General features: G+C 40.1%; 1 protein-coding gene across 1 annotated transcript in view; it reads right to left on the bottom strand.

Moving 5' to 3' along the window:
• The window catches only part of RELN (reelin), a gene marked incomplete at its 5' end in the record, with an annotated part of 495,436 nt that overhangs the window by 39,894 nt on the left and 436,606 nt on the right, over positions 1 to 18,936 (bottom strand). Inside the window, 4 exons of the mRNA XM_080818970.1 lie at positions 2,094 to 2,287; positions 4,114 to 4,291; positions 5,546 to 5,686; positions 18,538 to 18,706. Of these exons, the coding sequence (XP_080675096.1) occupies positions 2,094 to 2,287; positions 4,114 to 4,291; positions 5,546 to 5,686; positions 18,538 to 18,706 (682 nt within the window). The remainder of the gene's footprint in view (positions 1 to 2,093; positions 2,288 to 4,113; positions 4,292 to 5,545; positions 5,687 to 18,537; positions 18,707 to 18,936) is intronic.

The raw sequence follows: 18,936 nt of genomic DNA, 5'->3' as shown, positions 1-18,936 counted from the left end.
AGATGCATTTTGTGTACTAAAGGGTACACATGGAAAGTACAGACTGTGAATCCTAGATCCTTACCTGTATAGTTACTGTCACTCTGGAGACCATCAATGCCTAGGCAAATAGTCTTTCCCAAAGTTTATTTCCCCATGCATTTCAGTTTTGAAGTTCATCTGCACCTCTCCTTGCCCCCTTTTTGTATGCTCACCTTGTAAAATCTCTCTAGAACTTACCTGCATTGATTTGGCATGTTTAACATTTTAAAGTGTATCAAATAATATCAGAAATCTATCTGCTCCTGGAGGCACATACAATCAGACTTCTTTACCCAGAGCAATGATCTTTATCTTTTTTTTTCTTTCCAATTTCTAAATTAGTTTCCCTTCTCTGATAAATCTTTGACCACATTTTACAAACTTTTGGAATGGAAATTTATCTAACTAAGGCTGTTGGAAGTTTAAATAAATTATGACCAACTGTTCCTAATTTGGTCAATTTGTTTCTCCCTGAGAGAACGAAAGTGGATCAGACAGTTCTGATTATATCCTAACCTAACTTCCTTTTCTCTGTATATTATGCTAAATGTTCAAGAACTCATACCTGAGTCTTCATAACTTTTTCCATAAAGACTAAGGAAGTGGTTTACTGGGCTTATCTATTGTCTTCTACTAATAGATGAGCATGTTTTTTGCACTATTACACTGTGTTCCTCTAAGCTTCTCTGGATTCCTTTATTGGTGTCCAAATTTAACGCAGGTGCAGGATTTAAAAACATTTGCTTGTGTCTGGCATTTCCTCAACTGCCATTTCCCCCTTCTTCCTTCATAATAGGAGCCGATCTTTTTCGCGAGGTGAACAGTCACCCAGAATAAAGATGGTATGTCCCAGACTCCCTTGCATCTAGATGTGTTTCCATGACTAAATTCTGGCTAATGGAATGTGAATGGAAATAGGGGCAACTGGTAGGAAGTGTCCTTGAAGAGAGCGAGCACGCCCCTCCTACCCATCCTCCCTTCTGCAGGAGGGAATGTGGAGGAGCTGGAGTTGCCCTTTTGGACCATGCGATAGAGGTCATGTGTCGAACGTGGCAAAAGTAATAGGTAGAAGGAACCTGGGTCTCTGATGCTTGTGGAGCCACTGTAGTGGTCCTGGGTTACTTTCTTCTGGATTTAATTTATATAAGAGAGAAAACAAAACCCTTTTGTTTAAGTTACTTGGGGTTTTCTGCCATTCACAACAACTTCTTAATGGATACATTGAGTTTAAATGAACATTTATAAGATTCTTTCATTGTTTTTACTTTACCTAATTTTTAGCCCGTACCTGGTTTGCCATGCACTGAGGGATTACCTATGTTTTGTCTTCCTTTTTGGGTGCTTTTAATTATTGTATGTTTCTTGGTTGGGCTATATTCATTCCTCCTTTCCCCTCTGCTCTGCTCTCTCCTTTCCTCTGAACTTCTTCTTTCTCTCTCTCTTACCCTCTTCTCTCTTCTCCTTCTTCCACTTTAATAAATATGCTATTTTACTTTTTAAGACCTTTTTTAAACTTTTATCATTGGTCACATTGATTGCTTTTTGCCCTCTGAGGATATATATATTTTAAATGACTCATACATTGTGTTTATTAAACCCATTGTGAGGGTTTTCAAATAAATACTTAAAAAACAGACTCTGTGCTTCTTAAAGATATTTACATTTTATTCTGTTTATTTCCAAGTCCTCAATTCTCTAAAAAGGAGTGAACACTATATAAATGAATGAACGAATATATTGTTTTCCTGTTTCTATTTTCCCAAATGTCGTTGAAATTAATACCATATATTCATTAATTCACACGAGTTTTTGCACTGGGTCTATTCACGACTGGCATTGTGATAACATATTTTATCTTATTCTAGAATTAAAAAATTAGTTGTTCTTAAAATAAAAACCCAAACCAGCTGCTCACTCAGCTCAGAAACCTTATCTTTATGGCAGTCTCAGAAGCATCTCTACCAATGGGTATGGTTCCAGGTCACCCACAGTCCCCATGACGAAAGCTGGCAGACCTCATCAAGCCTCTTTGCTCAACATACTCATTATTAAAGATAAAACAGAATACAAACCCAGGTTTACTGTATTGATCATAGAAAATTTCCATCAGCAGATTCCAGGTAATGCCTCCATTGACAGAATATTCCAGGAGAACACCTTGGTTACGGTTGTTCGGTGTAATCAGGCATCCGTACATGAAGTAAAATTGGATAAACTCGGCATTAGTGAGGTTCAGATCCACGGTGACTAGCAGTCGACTGCAACCCTAAGGGAGAAAAGTAGCATCCAACAAAAACAGTGATGAAGAATCGTAAGTGCAGGTTAAAGGTTTTCTCTGGCTTCCATCATTTTATATTTCTTTTGTAATACAAGTCCCATGGTATTGTAATACTGGTGTTTGCATCATCTCTCCCTTATCCAAACTCCCAGCCTGGCGTCTAGCACATGGCAGGTACTCAGCAAATATCTGCTAAACTTTGAAATTTCATTATTAGAACTTACTTACAAAGGATGATGTATTCTAAGGAGATTCTCTTTTTTTTTAATAAGCAAACTGAGAGCTGAAATTAAAGGAACTATTCTGTTTTATTAAAGTATTTCCAGTTACTCACAGACATTTTTAGATTTTTTAAAAGGTAATAACTATTAATAAAAGAGCATGTTGAGATAATGATTTTAATATGAAATTTTAAAATGACTACATCTAAGGATTTCATACAATTTAATAGTTAATTACAGATAATAGTTGTAATGATTTTTATTTAAGCTTTCGTAGCTGATTTTAGTGTCATCTATATTAATTTATTAGTGTAGGTAGGCCAATATTTCTTAGTTGAACACATGCAGAAAACTAGGCCTCTTGGAGTTCTGCCTACACTAAGAAGAGTATTGTAAACGTGCATTCTTAGTGTTAAGGATTATAGAAATCTTGTATTGTTACTGTCAGCTAAAACACTGAATATAAATAATAGACTTTATTCGACCAAAAGCAAATTCCAAGCTAGGAAATGTTAGGAAAATAAAGACCTGACAATGAATTTGTAATTTTTGAAAACAAAATTGCTTATGAAGGGTATTTAATTATGATATTCTATTTTTAAACACTTTATCTTCAGCAGCAATTAGAAGGACCATAAAATTTCTCAAAGAAATTTTTTTCTTTTTTTTTAAGGTTTTATTTATTTATGAGAAAGAGAGAGAGAGAAGCAGAGGGAAAGGGAGAAGCAGAATCCCCGATGAGCAGAGAGCTCGACGTGGGGCTCAATCCCAGGACCCTGGGATCATGACCTGACCTGAAGGCAGATGCTTAACTGACTAAGCCACCTAGGAGCCCCATCAAAGAAATTTTCTAACATTGCTGTTGTCATTTGCAAAATAATTTGCTATAAATAGAAATGTCTAGTCATTACTGACAGTTATTCTTTCTTTGATAATTTATAGAAAGAATTAACTGGGGGCGCCTGGGTGGCTCAGTGGGTTAAGCCTCTGTCTTCAGGTCAGGTCATGATCCCAGCTGGGATCGAGCCCCACATCGGGCTCTCTGCTCAGCAGGAAGCCTGCTTCCCCCTCTCTGTCTCTGCCTGCCTCTCTGCCTATTTGTGATCTCTCTTTGTCAAACAAATAAATAAAATCTCAAAAAAAAAAAAAAAGGAAGAATTAACTGTTGTTAATAGATTCAGGAAACACTGAAGCTCATTTTCCCAATTCCTGGCTCCTTAAATCCCAAATCTGTTGCAAGCTCAAGAGTTTTCAATTAGAGCATCATCCGGATGGAAGACCCTCGCACGTTGTGCAAGCACTCTCTCCCAGGTTGAAAAGTCACTTACGTCCTTTTTAATATGTGCTTACATATGCCTTGTGCCAACACTACCTTGCATAATTAAATGGTCTCGACTGAGTTGCAATGGGAAACATGTTGGAAATAATTAGTATTTTCTGATTTGTGTAACGTTTCAAGTTCACATCAGGGTTGTGCGTTTAGCGTGTCTAATTCTGCATCTTGATTTGCCAATTAAGCTTTAAAAGAGACTCAACTCTTTCAGGGGAACCTCAGCGGATGCAGAAACGAATGACCAATAGCCAAATGCTCACCCCGCTGAAGTGGAGAGCCATTCCTGAAGCCACAGCACCGCACACGGTACTGAGTTTCCCTCCGTTCACAGTCAACCAGTTCTGGCTGGATGGAGCTCTGTTGAAGTTGTCTTTGAGTTGGGTTGGAAGGGAAATCTCGGGCTCATCACAGTACAGGCCACCCCACTGCTCATCACAGCTGGGTACGGAGAAAAGAAAGGAAAAGTCAACATTAAACAAAACCTCCGTGACTGTGTTCTCAAACTAGTGAAGACAGCTGCTGTTCCTAGTCTGGGATGATGAAACCTTACTTATCTTCACAGAGCTTTCCAGAGTTCATCTGCTTTTCTAAATAGTGCTTTAGGTTAGAAATAATCTGTGAATTAACTGCCTTCAGGCATTCCTAACATAGTGACTTGGGCTTGCAGGGAAAGAAGCAGCTTCAGAGGATTTACTAGAGCCCTGTCTCTACCGGACACAGCTCTAGCAAGCCGATAAGAAACTGTGGCTGCCAAACTGAACCTAGGTTCTAATAACTTAGGAAATTGGTCTTTTTAAAGAGGCTTTGGGTCAATTAGGAATCCAAGATGCTACGTTCCAAAAGGCAGTGGGTACTTTGGGTAGCGTCTGCCATCTTCGACCGAAGGACTGACTTTCGTGTTCAGTGTGGGAAGAAATGTGAGCGTAGGATGGAGGCTCGGGGGTCTCAGAGGTCATTCTGGATACAAGCTAGAATCATTATCCAAAAGAAAGACCTCCCAGGCACGTGGAGATTAGCGGAGAAGGGGGTATGAATTCTCTATCAGCATCTTCATTCATACTACCCTAACAAACGGCAAAATCTTTGAAAATAAAGCACAAAGGCCTGTGGTACACAAGACATGCACACACACACACACACACACACACACACGCACACACGCACGTGTGCGCGCGCGCACACACACTTTATTTAGATCCTTCCAAAGAGGCTAGGGCTTGCAAAGTAAAATACTAGCCCTCTCCATTAACGGCAAATTGAGCAGGCATTTAAAAACCTTCTTATGCAAACCACAGGGAATACCAATTCAACCACAAGTAACGTGTATTTATTACATACATTCAGGCCTAAGTGAGAAAAATACTTATGACATTCTATTTTTGGTCAGAATATACTGAACTCCTGAAACTCTTCCAATATCCTTTTCTGGGATATCATAGGAACACAGAAAGAAATAAAATACAGTTGACGCTAATTCACCTTTAGCTTGACAAAATAGCTATTGTTCAGTTCCTAATCTCCGAGCAAGAAGGAAGATATTATATCCATAAGCTCTACGGTTATCAGATTTCAAGAAAACCATACAACTGATGGCAGCTTTGGAGTGATTACAGACTCAGTTTTGGAAAAATCTGCCAGCTGGAACGAGAGTCAGGAGCTTCCTACAGAAGGAGGAAAACCCAATGGACTTACACACAGCTTCCTTGGATGCACCTTCCATGGCCACTGCACATGTCTATACAGCCATCCCCGATATAGACGTTATCTATGGCCCAGGTCTGCTGCTTGTCAAAAGGGGCTGGTTGATGCCAACGGAAACGAGTGGCTTGGGACCTTTGAAGAGCAAGAGAATTATAATGAAGGATGTGGTGGAAAAGAAAATGTGTTCTGGTATATTTGAACAAGTACACAGATAGCTGCAATGAAAATGCGGGTACGTCTCTAACTCACGTTCTGAGAAAAGCGTTCGTTATTGTAATTGCCTAGGCAAAACTCTGACTAACCACACCAGACCAAACTGAACTGCAATAGCTTGAGAATATATTATCTTCACAGATAATAGTTAAGAATCTTTCCAGCCTTGTAAAAACAGACGAAAACAGAAACCCACGCTAATCCTAACCAGTAGCCTTGGGAACAGTGAGTCCTGAATTTGGGGTGGGCACCATTGTGGAATGACACCAGGGCGCTGCTAAGTTTTCTTTGCAAATTAGGGAAAGATGCCTGTCCCTGAGCCAACCCAGCCGCTCTGCATTTGACTTGGAAAGCTTGACTTCAACTCCTATGTGCTCCTGAAGGCTAGACACTTTTGTACAGTGGGCATACTGGCCCACCTCTGATAGCATTCGTGAGGAATTCTCACAATGGAAGTCCTAAGAAGACAGTTTAAGAGTGTAAATCAGAGGGATCAATGAAACTGTAGATAACTGGATGGAGAAAAAATAGAGAGGGTAATGTGGCCAGACTTATATTAATTCAAATGTAATATAAATAAAATCAAAACAGAGATTCTCCCATTCCAAAAGCAGAAAAGTATTTGCTCATTTGCACAGGTTTGGGAAGTGTCTTGTTCAGAAACACAAATAAACTTGTGTTTTCAGAGACACTAGATGGCAGTAAGTCCAAACAGTGCTCAAGGCTCAAAGGATGGTGTACATTCAGAAGCCCGTAGACAAAATAATTAGAAAAGGCAAAGTTTTATTTTACGGATTCATTTTTGAAGATTTTATTTTTTAAGTTATCTCCACACCTAACATCGGGCTAGAACTCATGACCCCGAGATCAAGAGTCTTATGCTCCACTGACTGAGCCAGTCGGTCACCCCTGTTCCATGGATTATGAGACTTTTCATCACTTGACTGAGAGATACTTGTTTTGAGCAGGACAAAGACCAAACAACGGCAAGGGTTGTGTATTTTCCAACTGAAAACATGTGCATTAAGTTTAGAAACTAGAAAAGAAACAGACCAGAACTAAAATCTCCATTCTGAAAATACATAGTTCCGTTTGGTATTTGCTTACTGAGCATCTATGCACTGATTTTTCCATAATACTTCGAGTTCCTCAGCTCCCATAGACCACCTAACATCCTCCCCTCACTTCCTGTGGCATTTAACTTCAACCCCAAACTCCTCCTGGGCCCCATCCTCCATCCCTCCACCCCGGCTACTCAGTCTGGAGCACCGCTCCTTCTCCCAGTTCCCAGAGCTCACAACACTCTTTCCCATCTTCTGCCTACATTTCCTTCCTCTCTCTGCCTGGTTACCCCTTCTGTGTCCCTCAGATCTCAGAGGCACTCTTACGTCCTCAGAGAAATTTTCTTTTGGGTCCCTTTAAAAATCACATTTATTCCAGAGCAAACCTTTCTTTTCCTTTTATAGTATTTATCACAATTGTGTTATATATTTATTTGCAAAAGTGTTTCTTAAATGTCTGCCTCCTCCTCAGAAGAGCAAGTTACAAGGGAACAGTGTTAATCCCCTTTTCTCAACTTTATACCCTCATTGCACAGTGCCTAGCACTTAGTAGGTGCTCTATAGGTGCAAGCAGTTAAGGGCCACCTGGGTGGCTCTGTCATTTGGGCATCTTACTCTTGGTTTTGGTTCAGGTCATGATCTTGGGGTTGTGAAATCCAGTTCCATGTTAGGGCTCTATGCTCAGTGCAGAGTCTGTTTGAAATTCTTCCCCCATCTTTCTCTCTCCCCCTGTGCTCCTACCACTGCTAGAATGCATGCACTTTCTCTCTCAAATAAATAATTAAAATCTTAAAAAAAAAGTTGCAGGGAGTTGGTATCAAGGGGCCACCATTCTCACAGTTAGCAGTTGGAAGAGGCTCCTCTGGGGCTGTGCTGTGCTGTTCAGTTAATTTTTTTTTAAAGATTTATTTATTTTAGAGGGAGAACATGCAGGGCTGAGCAGAGTGGGCAGTGGGGAAAGGGGAGGACCAGAGGGCAAGGGAGAGGGACAAGCAGACTCTGTTTGATGAAGCTGATCCAGGGCTCGATTTCATGACCCTGAGACCATGACCTGAGTCAAAATCAAGAGTCAGACACTTAACCAACGGAGCCACCCAGGCACTCCTGTTCAGTTACTTCTTAATGACGAAATTCATTAATAGTTATGCCTGTTTACATGCAGCAACATTTTATAAATAACATAGTAGAATATCATATCTCCATAGCACATGGTTACTTGGATTCTAATAACAAGTCAATACTTATATTCTTTTTCTTTCAGACTAGAAATTTCTGAAGGGTGGGAAACATCTCTATCCCTTCAGGGAATACTGTTCTATATCTCCAGTTCTTATAAAGGGTAGGCAGGTAATCTTCGTTCCCCTAATGTTTTAGGATACTCCATCAAAGCCTTCATCACTTTTTATTCAAAGTGTTTATTTTTGTATAGTTTCCTCTCTTGGATTATTCTTCTTGTTTATCATTTTATTGTTGGTGACACCTATAGATGGGACTTCATAAACATTTTTGGAAAGAATAGTAAGTTGACAGCAATAAAGATGGCCTGGAATAATCAAATAAGAGATGTCTTCAGGGTGGGTGGGCAGGGACCGGGGGTCAGTGATCTGGTGGCTGTCAAAGCGGGAGAAGAACTCCCAGCAGTTGAGAGGTGGCGTGAGCTGCCTAGTAGGGGGCAGCTTTCTGAATGTTGGTTGTGTTGAATCACAGTCTGGGCAGCCACTTAACAAGAGATTGTAGAGAAGATTTAAGAGCCAGACGCATTGTTGGGGATGATAGCTTTTATGGGGACTTCCAACCATGACATGTTCAGTTTGTACAACTCTGTGGCATTCCACAGAAAAGGAAACAGTGGGAGACCATGTGTAGAATGTACTAAAACCGGAGTTGGCTGCTAAGAGTACAGATATTTAGGGACGCTAATCTGTACTCTGGCACTAGTCAGTCCTGTGTCCGTGGTGAATTATTTAGCATAAGTAATGAGGGGTTTAACTTAGAGGACTTCTAGGGTCCTGTCTCAAATGTGATTTTATATTCTTGGGAACAACTGTACTTAGTAATTGTGTATCCATAAAACAGGGGTAAATATACTATCCAATATTATTTTATAGGAAAAGGAGACACTTTCACTAAGGGGATGAATTGGAATATAAGTTGAAAAATGAAGGTCTGGAAGTTGAATTTCTAGGACTTCTTAGTCCCAACCTTGTCACAACTTCACTATATAAAGGGACCAAATCATTTATGTTTATGTGCTGACACTTCCCCATCTGTAAAACTAAGAAAACGCTACTTCCCACCTCACAAGGGTGTTGTGAAAATTAATTAGCTTGTGTTTACCAAGACCTGTGAGTGTCTTGGTGAAGTCCCTTGGCAGGTGTCATCATTTATTTTGAAGCTTCCTTATAATGACGGCCACCACCAGCTGCTGCTTCTTGGAGTTTGGGGAAAGTGGCCCCAGAGCATATTTCTCCTTTTCCATATCCTTGAAATGTCTCCCTTTGCTTCTTTTCTGAATTTATATCATTTCCTCTCCATCGACTACACATAGTAAGTGCTCCATAAGTGTTGTTTAATAATTGAACATCCATTGCTATGAAGTTAAAAAATGTTACCCTCAATAGTATGGCTTCCATCTCTGCTCTCCCAGGGAATTTTTCCCCACATTGCCTTCACACCTTTTAATAGGGTTCTAAACACATTTCTGAGACTTTGTATCTACTCTTTTTTCCAGGACTCCTCTTTCTACCTATAAAGTCCTCTTGTCATCATCATCATCAGGAAAAAAAGCCTTGTGATAGGAACCATACAGAATTCTTAAAAAGCCTTTTCACTCTTCCTTGATGCTTCCTTTACTCTCAGAAATACATAAAATATTTAGGACTAGTAAATAGAGCCACCCCTCTTACTCTCAACGAAAAAGTTGAAGCTCAGCGCCCAGTCACGGGGCTGTAAGTCACACTCACGAAACTGAGAGAAGGCGAGAATCTCTTGGTTCGTTGCTACAACGTATTCTCAATGAGTAAACTCAAAACCTCCTCAAACTGTACAAAATCATCCTATCCCTACCACGACCTCTAAATATGAGCAGTTGTTTAGCTACGGAAGGCCGTGTATATTGTTGCTGTGTGTACACCCAAGTCTGTCTGTTCTGAGTTCAGCAAGTTAATGTCCTAGCTAAAGCCTTTGGCCCTCTGTATTTAGTTAGAGGCTCTACAATGCCCCAAGGCAGCCAAGGTCCTGCCTATATCCTGGAAAACAATTTCCTCCACGAGCCCGTTTTTCTGTGTTAGGTAAAAGTAGGGAATATGCCAAGGGAGATCTATAAATGGCTGATAAGTGTGTGTTCAACATCATTAGTCATTAGAGAAATGCAAATCAAAACCAAAATTAGATACAACTTCCTACCCACTAGGTGGCTGTAATAAAAAAAGACAGCAATAACAAGTGTTGGCAAGGATGTGGAGCCTTCATACACTGCCAATGGGAATGCAAACTGGTGTGGCTGCTGGGGAGAACATGTTTTTGTTTCTCAAAATGTTGAACATGGAGTCACCATATGACCCAGCAATCCCACTGGTAGGAGTACATGGGGGAGGAAGTAGAGATCAGCGCACCTGAACAGAGTGGACCCATGGGTGACACCCATGACATACAGATAAAAGCTAGAGAAAAAGTAGGCTCCAGAGAGGAGGCCTGAAATTTGGTACCAGGAATGTGAATGAAGTACTTATGGCAAGGGGCTTTTATTAAAGGGATGGGTCGTCTGCCAGGGGATCCCTCCTCTGGGGGAGATCCACATGAAGAGGACGCTGAACTATGAACAAAAGAGGGAGGTTGAATTTTGGGGTGGAAATGAGAGGATGACTCTTAGAAACTTCTCTGTACAATTGACTCATTTCACAGGTGGAAGGGCTGCCACTCAAGGAGGGGGTCTCGATAGCTTCTTAGTTGAGAACTGGCTCTAGAACTATTATATCCTGCTGCAGCTGATGTGTTACTGAGAACCCTAGTTGTCCTGAATAGCAGGTAAAGGCCGGAAGATCACTGATTTGGCAGCGAGCTGGGAGTTCTTAATTTAGGCATTCCAGACCTTTTGGTAGAAAATTCCTTCGGTGATTATAATTAACACTAGGAATTTGTAGGACACTAAATGACTGTAATATTTTGGGATTTTTGGTAACATTAATCTACCCATGGAAGAATATTTACTTGTTTACTGTCATCTAGTCTTCCCTTCTTCTAAATTTCTTACAAAACGCTGGGGTCTGAATACTGCAATAAGAGGAGAAAGTGTCTGGACCACAGGTTATGACCCCAAACAAATGTGATAAAGGTAAGGTATCCTTTTAAGGTGACCTAGATCCAACACGATACCTCCCTGGAACTCTGGCGGAAAGCACATAACAGAGTTAGCAACAGAAGAATTTTTTTTTTTAGATTTTATTCATTTATTTGATAGAGATCACAAGCAGGCAGAGAGGTAGGCAGAGAGAGAGAGGGGGAAGCAGGCTCCCCGCTGAGCAGAGAGCCTGATGCGGGGCTCAATCCCAGGACCCTGAGATCATGACCTGAGCCGAAGGCAGAGGCTTAACCCACTGAGCCACTCAGGCGCCCCAGCAACAGAAGAATTTAAACAAGCCGCCCCACGTGGCCTTTCTTCCTTCCTTGATAGAGAACAAATGGAGAACTTTGGTACAATCCTGGTTCAGCCACCGACTATATGTCTATGGGGAAAGTAATATAACTTCTCTGTGTCTTAGTCCTCATCTGAAAAGGTTAACACAGAGACCTCAAAGTTAAAGAGAACTTAAGAGACATATCAACCAATAACTTGATTTATATCCTAACTTGAAAAAAATGATAAAATGTTTTATGGGACAAACAGGGACATCTGAATACTGAATACTAAGTAAATACTGAGTAAGAAAATATTGAATAAGAAACTCATTTATTTTTAGGTGGGATATTGATATCATAATTATATTTTTTAAAGTCCTCTTTTAGAGCTACATACTAAAATATTTGCAGCTGAAATGATCTGTTTGGGAACTGCTTCAAAATAGGGGTTCCAGAGTGAGTGGTGCTATTGAAGAGACAAGATTGGTCATAAATTAATAACAATTGAAGCTGGGTGATGATTATATTGAAATATAGTTTGTTATTTTCTTAAATTTTGTAATTTTAAATAGATAAATGTGAACCAAAAATAATCTGTGGTCCCTTGAAACGTGAGAGTAAAATTTTGATTTGATTACAAAGAAAGGAAAATGGTTATCCTTGTTTTAGTAAAATAAGGAATTATTATTTTTGCTGATGATTATAATTAGTAATGATAATTAAAAAAAAACTACGGTGTTATGAGTAGGTCTACTGAGAGCATCAAATACACTGGACTATCCTTCAAATAAAAGGAATTTCCTATAATTTTTAAAATGCCTTATCAATGGAGAATGACCTATATTTAATTTTTAAAGCAATCTTAAGAATCCATACCTAACAATACGTACAAAGCACAGCCAAACCTCAAATTTTCTAACAAAACTTTGGCAACAAGGTTGACAACTGAGAAAGCTTAGCTGGAATGCAGAATTTCTGTAAGTAGTTTTATTCTCCATTGTAGTGGAAATGGAAATAGGTTTTATTTATCTTCACATAATGTGAAAGTATTAATATATTCCGTATGTGAAAACCCATGGTACCATGGTTTACACCAGACAAAATTATTTTATGTTCTGTTGTCCTGAAAGCCCAACATGAATTTGGTAAAGTAATAGCAATGGTATTCAAAGCATCAAAATGATGCATGAGAAAATGGATATGGAAGAGAAGTCCACGGCTTCCTTGACTTGACTGAAAATTTTTAACAAGATGTTCAGGAATATGAATGCTTTCAGAAAGTCTTTTAAAAGATAACTGGAAAATTGGAAGTAACAATGGAGATACATAGTACTGAGGCAAGTTTTAAGAATCTCTCCTTTAAAAAATGAACTTGTAATTTCTTGGAATATTTCTCCATGACAAACCCAATAAATACTATATGTAGTCATTCGGTTTTCTTAGGGTAAGATCCTTTCTTTGCCTATAGTTGGGATTATCATGGAAGAATATCCTCCCTCCCTAAATCTGTTTACCTAAAAAGAGGTCAACCCAATCCTATTCCATTATTCCAAACCTTCCACAGTCTTTTTGCTGTTTCTGGTGCTTATGACTTCTGTAAACTGCAAATGTTAAGTAGTGTCCATGCTGTGGCTAAAACCACATGACTTCCAAAGTGTTGTTGTTAATCTTTAAAGACAGTGGTATCAGCCAGGTCATTAGGAGGGAATGGATCATCTTCAAACTGTGACTTAAAATAGCCAAGTCACACCTGAGCCTTCCAGTGGCAGCACCTCCCCCCCCACCCCCCCACCCCGCCACCTTTCTCAGTGGATTTGAGTTACCTGTCCTTCCAATGACCCACCCTGGTTCTCAGGTGACATTTCAAGAACCCATGCTACTTGAGCCACCTGTTAATTTTAGATCTGGGATTAGTGAGTAGGAGGAGGCACATTCAGATTAGGGGCTGTGAAATTGATTTTAGCATCTCTGCATTTTTTTCAGCATCTCTCAAGATATCCTGCTTTCTTCCCTCCTATTTCTTCCAAGACCATATCTCCTAGGTAAGCAATAAAACTGTAGGACTAATATAGTGGTTAAGCCCATGGGCTCTGGGACCAGACAAGCTGTATTTATTTTCAGTATCTTTTGAAGGTCAGTGACTATCTCCTTGCTGAAAAATCTAGCAAATTTATTGTGAAATTTCTTCTTTAGTCCCAGCAGCATACGTCACAGGTGGTGACTTCTTCCTCCATGATACTCTATTCTTGCTTGCTTATGGATGCCGTGCTCTTGTGATTCTTCCTCTGCCTCCCTAACTGTATCCTCACGATCTCTTTAATAACCATTTTCACTCCTTCTGCAATTAAATTTACAGATCCTTTCTTTTCTTTTTAAATGCTCTCCCGTGGAGGGCTGACAGTTTTACGGCACTGCCTATCACCTCTGTGCTCCTGCCTCCAAAGCTGATCACCTTTCCCTGGGCTCCGACCTTCCCATCTCTGTCAGATGGATGTCTTCATTTGTGTTTCCAGCCATCACATTGAATTCAGCTTCATCTGGTTAAATTTGTCACACTGTCCCTCCTGGAGTCAACTGTAGCTTTCTCCCCGCTCTCTCGGGCTTCAAACTCCAGAGTCATCTCTTGATGTGTGCAGTGGAGAAGCAGCTAGTGAGTTTTATCAGTTCTTTCCTTGAAATGTCCTGTAATATCCGTCTCATCCCCTTCTTGTTAGCTGTAGCCCAGACCCTTGTTACTTCACGTAAGTCATGATCACAACACCTTTGCCACCTTCTCTTAAGTAAGAGAATTGTTTTCCTTGGAAGAACATTCTCCATTTCAAAACCCACCACTGTTCATTTTTCCATCAAGTCTAAACTCCTCTGCTTTGCTTCAGTGCTTGTAAGTTCAGCCAACTCCACAAACAAACAACTTTCCATAGCTTCCAGGTATGAGCCCTCTGCCTGCATCAGCAACTCCTGGGCGCTTATGTCCTGTTCACATTGTTTCCCTAATTTAGAATGTTCTTCTCCTTACCCACCTAATTCCTAGCCATCCTTTGAGGCCAGCACCCATCTTTTCCACGAACCCCCCTTTAACTCTGGCATTCAACACTGTCACCCATCTCTCAGTACCTATGGCACTCCTAGCCCATTCCTCATTGAAGCTCTCAATTACGTATGGCACATTTTAAGTTGTTAATTGTTCCCCAATCAGATGGTAACCTGCTCCAGGGCAGGAACTTAAGACAGTGTCTGACCATTACCATTGGCTTCTCTTGTTAAGCGAGCTTAGGAAGACTTCTTAGTCTGACTGAAGATAAAGTCTGAAAACCCCAAGTGTGATCATGTTGTCAACATATAAATGTAAAGACAATCTATGTAATATAAATGTTCACACTGTCCCAAGCTCATCCTTGCACATTTATTCGAGTTTTTATATGGCAAAAAGTCTCTTCACTTTTCACATGAGGACCCTGCAGCTTTGGGACATGGAATGACTTGCAAAGCTCACAGGGCTGAAAAGTCAAAATCTCCACTAAACCACAATGTTTTCCACTCATTTTTTAAATTTCCAGTAAGATCTAACTGAACCAGTAAATATGGGAATGATAGAGACGAGGATTCTAGCCCTCTCAGCTTATCTAGGTAGAAACGTCTGGAGCAGAGTGTGATGTGTCTTGTGTTCGGTCTCAGTGCTCCCTGCCCAGTGAAATGCATGAGCATCCATTCAGTCCAACTCAGAAACCAGAGTCGTCTTCAACATTGGCCCTGGCCTCACCTTCTTATGTCCACTTCACCATGAAACTCAATTTTACTTCCATTTCTCTTGAATTTCTCTATTTCCCTTCATGTCTCTAGCACCTTAGTCCAAGCTACCAGTGCTCGCTGCCTCTTCAAGAGGCTCCTTCGAGGAACTCTTATCCTCCCCAATTTGTCTTCCAATTAGAATAAGCTTTTCTGGTGCAAATCTGAGCAGCAACAGTGTCCCCCTATTCCCAAGCACTTTAGTAAGTTTTTAAGCACCTATATGACATATCCCCAAATTGTTTAAAATTTTTTTTTCAAGATTTTATTTATTTGAGAGAGAGCACAGAAGGAGAGGAAGGAAGGAGAGGGAGAGAGAGAAAGAGAGAGAGAGAGAAGCAGATGCCTCACTGAGTAGAGAGAGCAGAATGGGCAGAGAGCACGATGATGCGGGGCTCAATCCCAGCACCCTGAGATCAAGACCTGAGCTGAAGGCAGACACTTAACTGACTGAGCCACCCAGGCATCCTGGACACATCCCCAAATCTTCAGTATGACGTGCAGTACTCTTCATGGTCTGACTCCACCTCACTCCACTTTCTCTCTAGGTCAGATCCATTCTTTCAGTATCTCAGATATGCCTGCTACCTCCTACCATAGGCTGTCTTCCTTGTCTGGAACACTGCTCTTACTTCAATTATGCTTTCCTCCAAAGGGTGTCCCTTGACTTTCCTGATCAAGGCAAATCTCCCTAGGACACATAATCTCTAAGCATCGTGCAACTGTCTTCCATCACCTACCGCAGTTGAATTTTTTGTTTACTTCTGCGATTACTGGTGATTTCTGGTTCATACCTCTCCCCTCTCTCCCACTGCATGTAAAGTTTGTTGAGGCAGGGATAAGTTTAGCCCCTCGTACAGACCTAGCATATAAATGTTCCAAAAATATTCATTTAATGGATGACTAAATGAAGGAAGAATCTCTGTTGTTGACTACTGGCCATTTTAAACCGGGTAAGGGTTTGATGTCAGTTTGTGGATACCAACAAACATCTACAACTACATCATGCACGGTGCAAGAGTCTCAGTTGACTCTTACTACCGCTCTGCCAACAATACTGGGATCCTAGCCTTGTTGTTCTACCATAACTGAGTGAGTGGACAAATCTACCATCGGCACATTGTCACGGTCACTCCTCACCCCTACTTAGCACAAAGTTTCAAGTCTTCAGCCTCGTGTTTGTTTACAGCAAAGAGCTACAAACTGAAATTCTCAATTCTGTCCTAGTGGACCATGCAAGCACAGATGTCTCAATACTTTGCAGATGTTGAGGCTGTAAGTTCAGCTCAAAACACAGAAATGCCATATTGAAAAAGTAATAGGATACTAAGAGCACGTATAGTTGAGATACACTAACTTGTGTTTGAGACAAAGTGCTCTGAGCTTTGCACATTGTTCTAATGATCTCTGGCATATGGCAGAGCACAGTAAGAGGTGGGTCTGGCTTGGGCTCTATGAATGTGCATTTCTTTCAGAATTACCCAGAGGGCCTTACTGTAAGGCAGTAAGGCCATTGTACAACAAGGGCTTTGAGGGTAGCACAATAAGCAAACTGCACATTTTCAATATGATAACAAGAAGAAATGGATGCTCACCAGATTTTTCAAATGTCACTCGAAAGGGTCAAAATTCTTACGGGTATGTGCAAAAGACAATTAAAAGAGAGATTAAAAGATGAGAAATAATTACCTTTCTTGAGTAGAAAACTCAAGGGTATAATGACTAGCTGGAATAAATCTTAGAATGTCGTTTATTTGCAAAATGCTACCAAGTAGCTGGGTAATAATTCACAGAATTCATAAAGCCTTAGAAGACTGCTGCCTTAATAGAGTTTTTTTTTCTATTTTACTTATTAAGATCACCTTAATAATTCATGCATGGCAATACCTTTAATGAGCAACAAAATCTCACGTATCTCATTTAAACTTGGCAACTCTACTGACAGCTAATATAGTCTTGTACCTCTGAGCCAGCAATTGTAGAGGAGCCCTTGGCTGTTAGTAACCACAGCCAGTACATTTATGATGATCCCAAGAAAAGTTATGTCCTAGATGAACAGTTGAATTTTATGATCATTTGCTAGGAAGATTTATTCATTCTTCATTCGTGGGGAGCCCGAACTGTACCTTCTATTCCACAGAAGCTTTGCTTCTCTCTTAATGGCAACAAATGATGACCATTTTGTATTTTTTTTTTTTTTTTTGGAGGGAATGGGAATTCCTATCAAGATTTTAAAGCTTCCCTATGATTGGTACCTACTTAGTGAAAAGAGAGGGTTGTTAGCCCTATCCCTTAGGCAAGGTGAAGTCTCTGTTTTACTCAAATGAAGCATTTACCAGGCAGTTTTATGAAGACACCATCATTTCTTAGAGGCACCATGCATGATGTAGTCATCACTGTTTTCCACAGAAAAAGAATGCTCCAGGCAGTAATTCTCAAGATACTCTTAAAAATACAATTTCAAAAGCAGACAATAATTCTAATATACATTTATTTGCTCTATCTATTTGATTTGACACTATTCACTATTGTCTCTACAGTCGGACTGAACAGAAAGTAGACTCCATTTAAATCTATTCTGTATTCAATGTGACTGTTTTAAATTTAAGTGAATCAAGTTGGCAATTCTCACTGATTCAGCCACTATTTTCTTGGATATGCCATTTTTTCAAAATATGTTAAGTAAAAGTCAGTATAGGCCTGGCTTTTGGGAAATCACAGAACAATGTCACCACAAAAACTGGTTTCTACTTTGCTTATTTTTTTTTTTAAGAAAATAAACTTTAAAATTATTTACTTATTTAAGTAATCTCTACATCTAACGTGCGGCTCAAGCTCATGTCCCTGAGATCAAGAGTTGCATGTTCTTCTAGCCAAGCCAGCTAGGCTCCCTATTTTTTTTAAATTTCTCTTTCTTTCTTTCCTTTTTCTTTTTCCCCCCTTTTTTCTCACAGCACATTCCCTCCCCAGGTGAGCTCTATGCCCAATGTGGGGCTTGAACTCATGACCCCAAGATCTAGAGTCACGTGTTCCACGGATTGAGCCAGCCAGGCACCCCCTATTTTGCTTATTTTTTAAAAAAGTAAACTCTGTGCCTAATGTGGGGCTTAAACTCACAACCCTGAGATCAAGAGTCACATGCTCTACAGACTGAGGCAGCCAGGTGCCCCTGTTTTGGTTAGTAATTCATGTCTGGCAATACCATCAAGTAACAAATTGCATGTATCTTATTCAAACTTGTTGTCTTAAAATCCAACATGTCAAATAATACCAAATGGGGTTCACTACATGCAGAAGCACCCATACCTGGTATAAGGAGGAAGAGGTAGAGTGATTCTGGTCCATTTGTTGAATGTGTCTGACACCAGGATCCGCTGAAGATGATAGCGGCTGCATTCAACACTGGTAGGTAGACAGTCCCTTACCAATGGGTGCCATGATAATCCAAGATCTACTGAGTATTCCAATTCAATAGCTGGAACAGAAAATGTTATACTGCATAGAAATACATGTACGTAGACCCAGGAACCATAATTACTTATGTTTTCTTATGTTTTAAGTCAAATGTCAATTTGATTTTCCTCCATATTTATGTTTCCTGTTTTGAAATATTTCTTGGTTTTATTTTTCCTTCTGTATAATGCTAGTTATTAATTTTTACTTTCCAGATTAAAATCATTTTTCTTTTAAGGGGCTAGGATCAAG

This window comes from Martes martes (genome assembly GCF_963455335.1).
Source record: "Martes martes genome assembly, chromosome: 11".
NCBI lineage: Eukaryota > Metazoa > Chordata > Mammalia > Carnivora > Mustelidae > Martes > Martes martes.
Note: the sequence above shows the minus strand (reverse complement) of the source record. Positions and strands in the feature narration are given on the sequence as shown.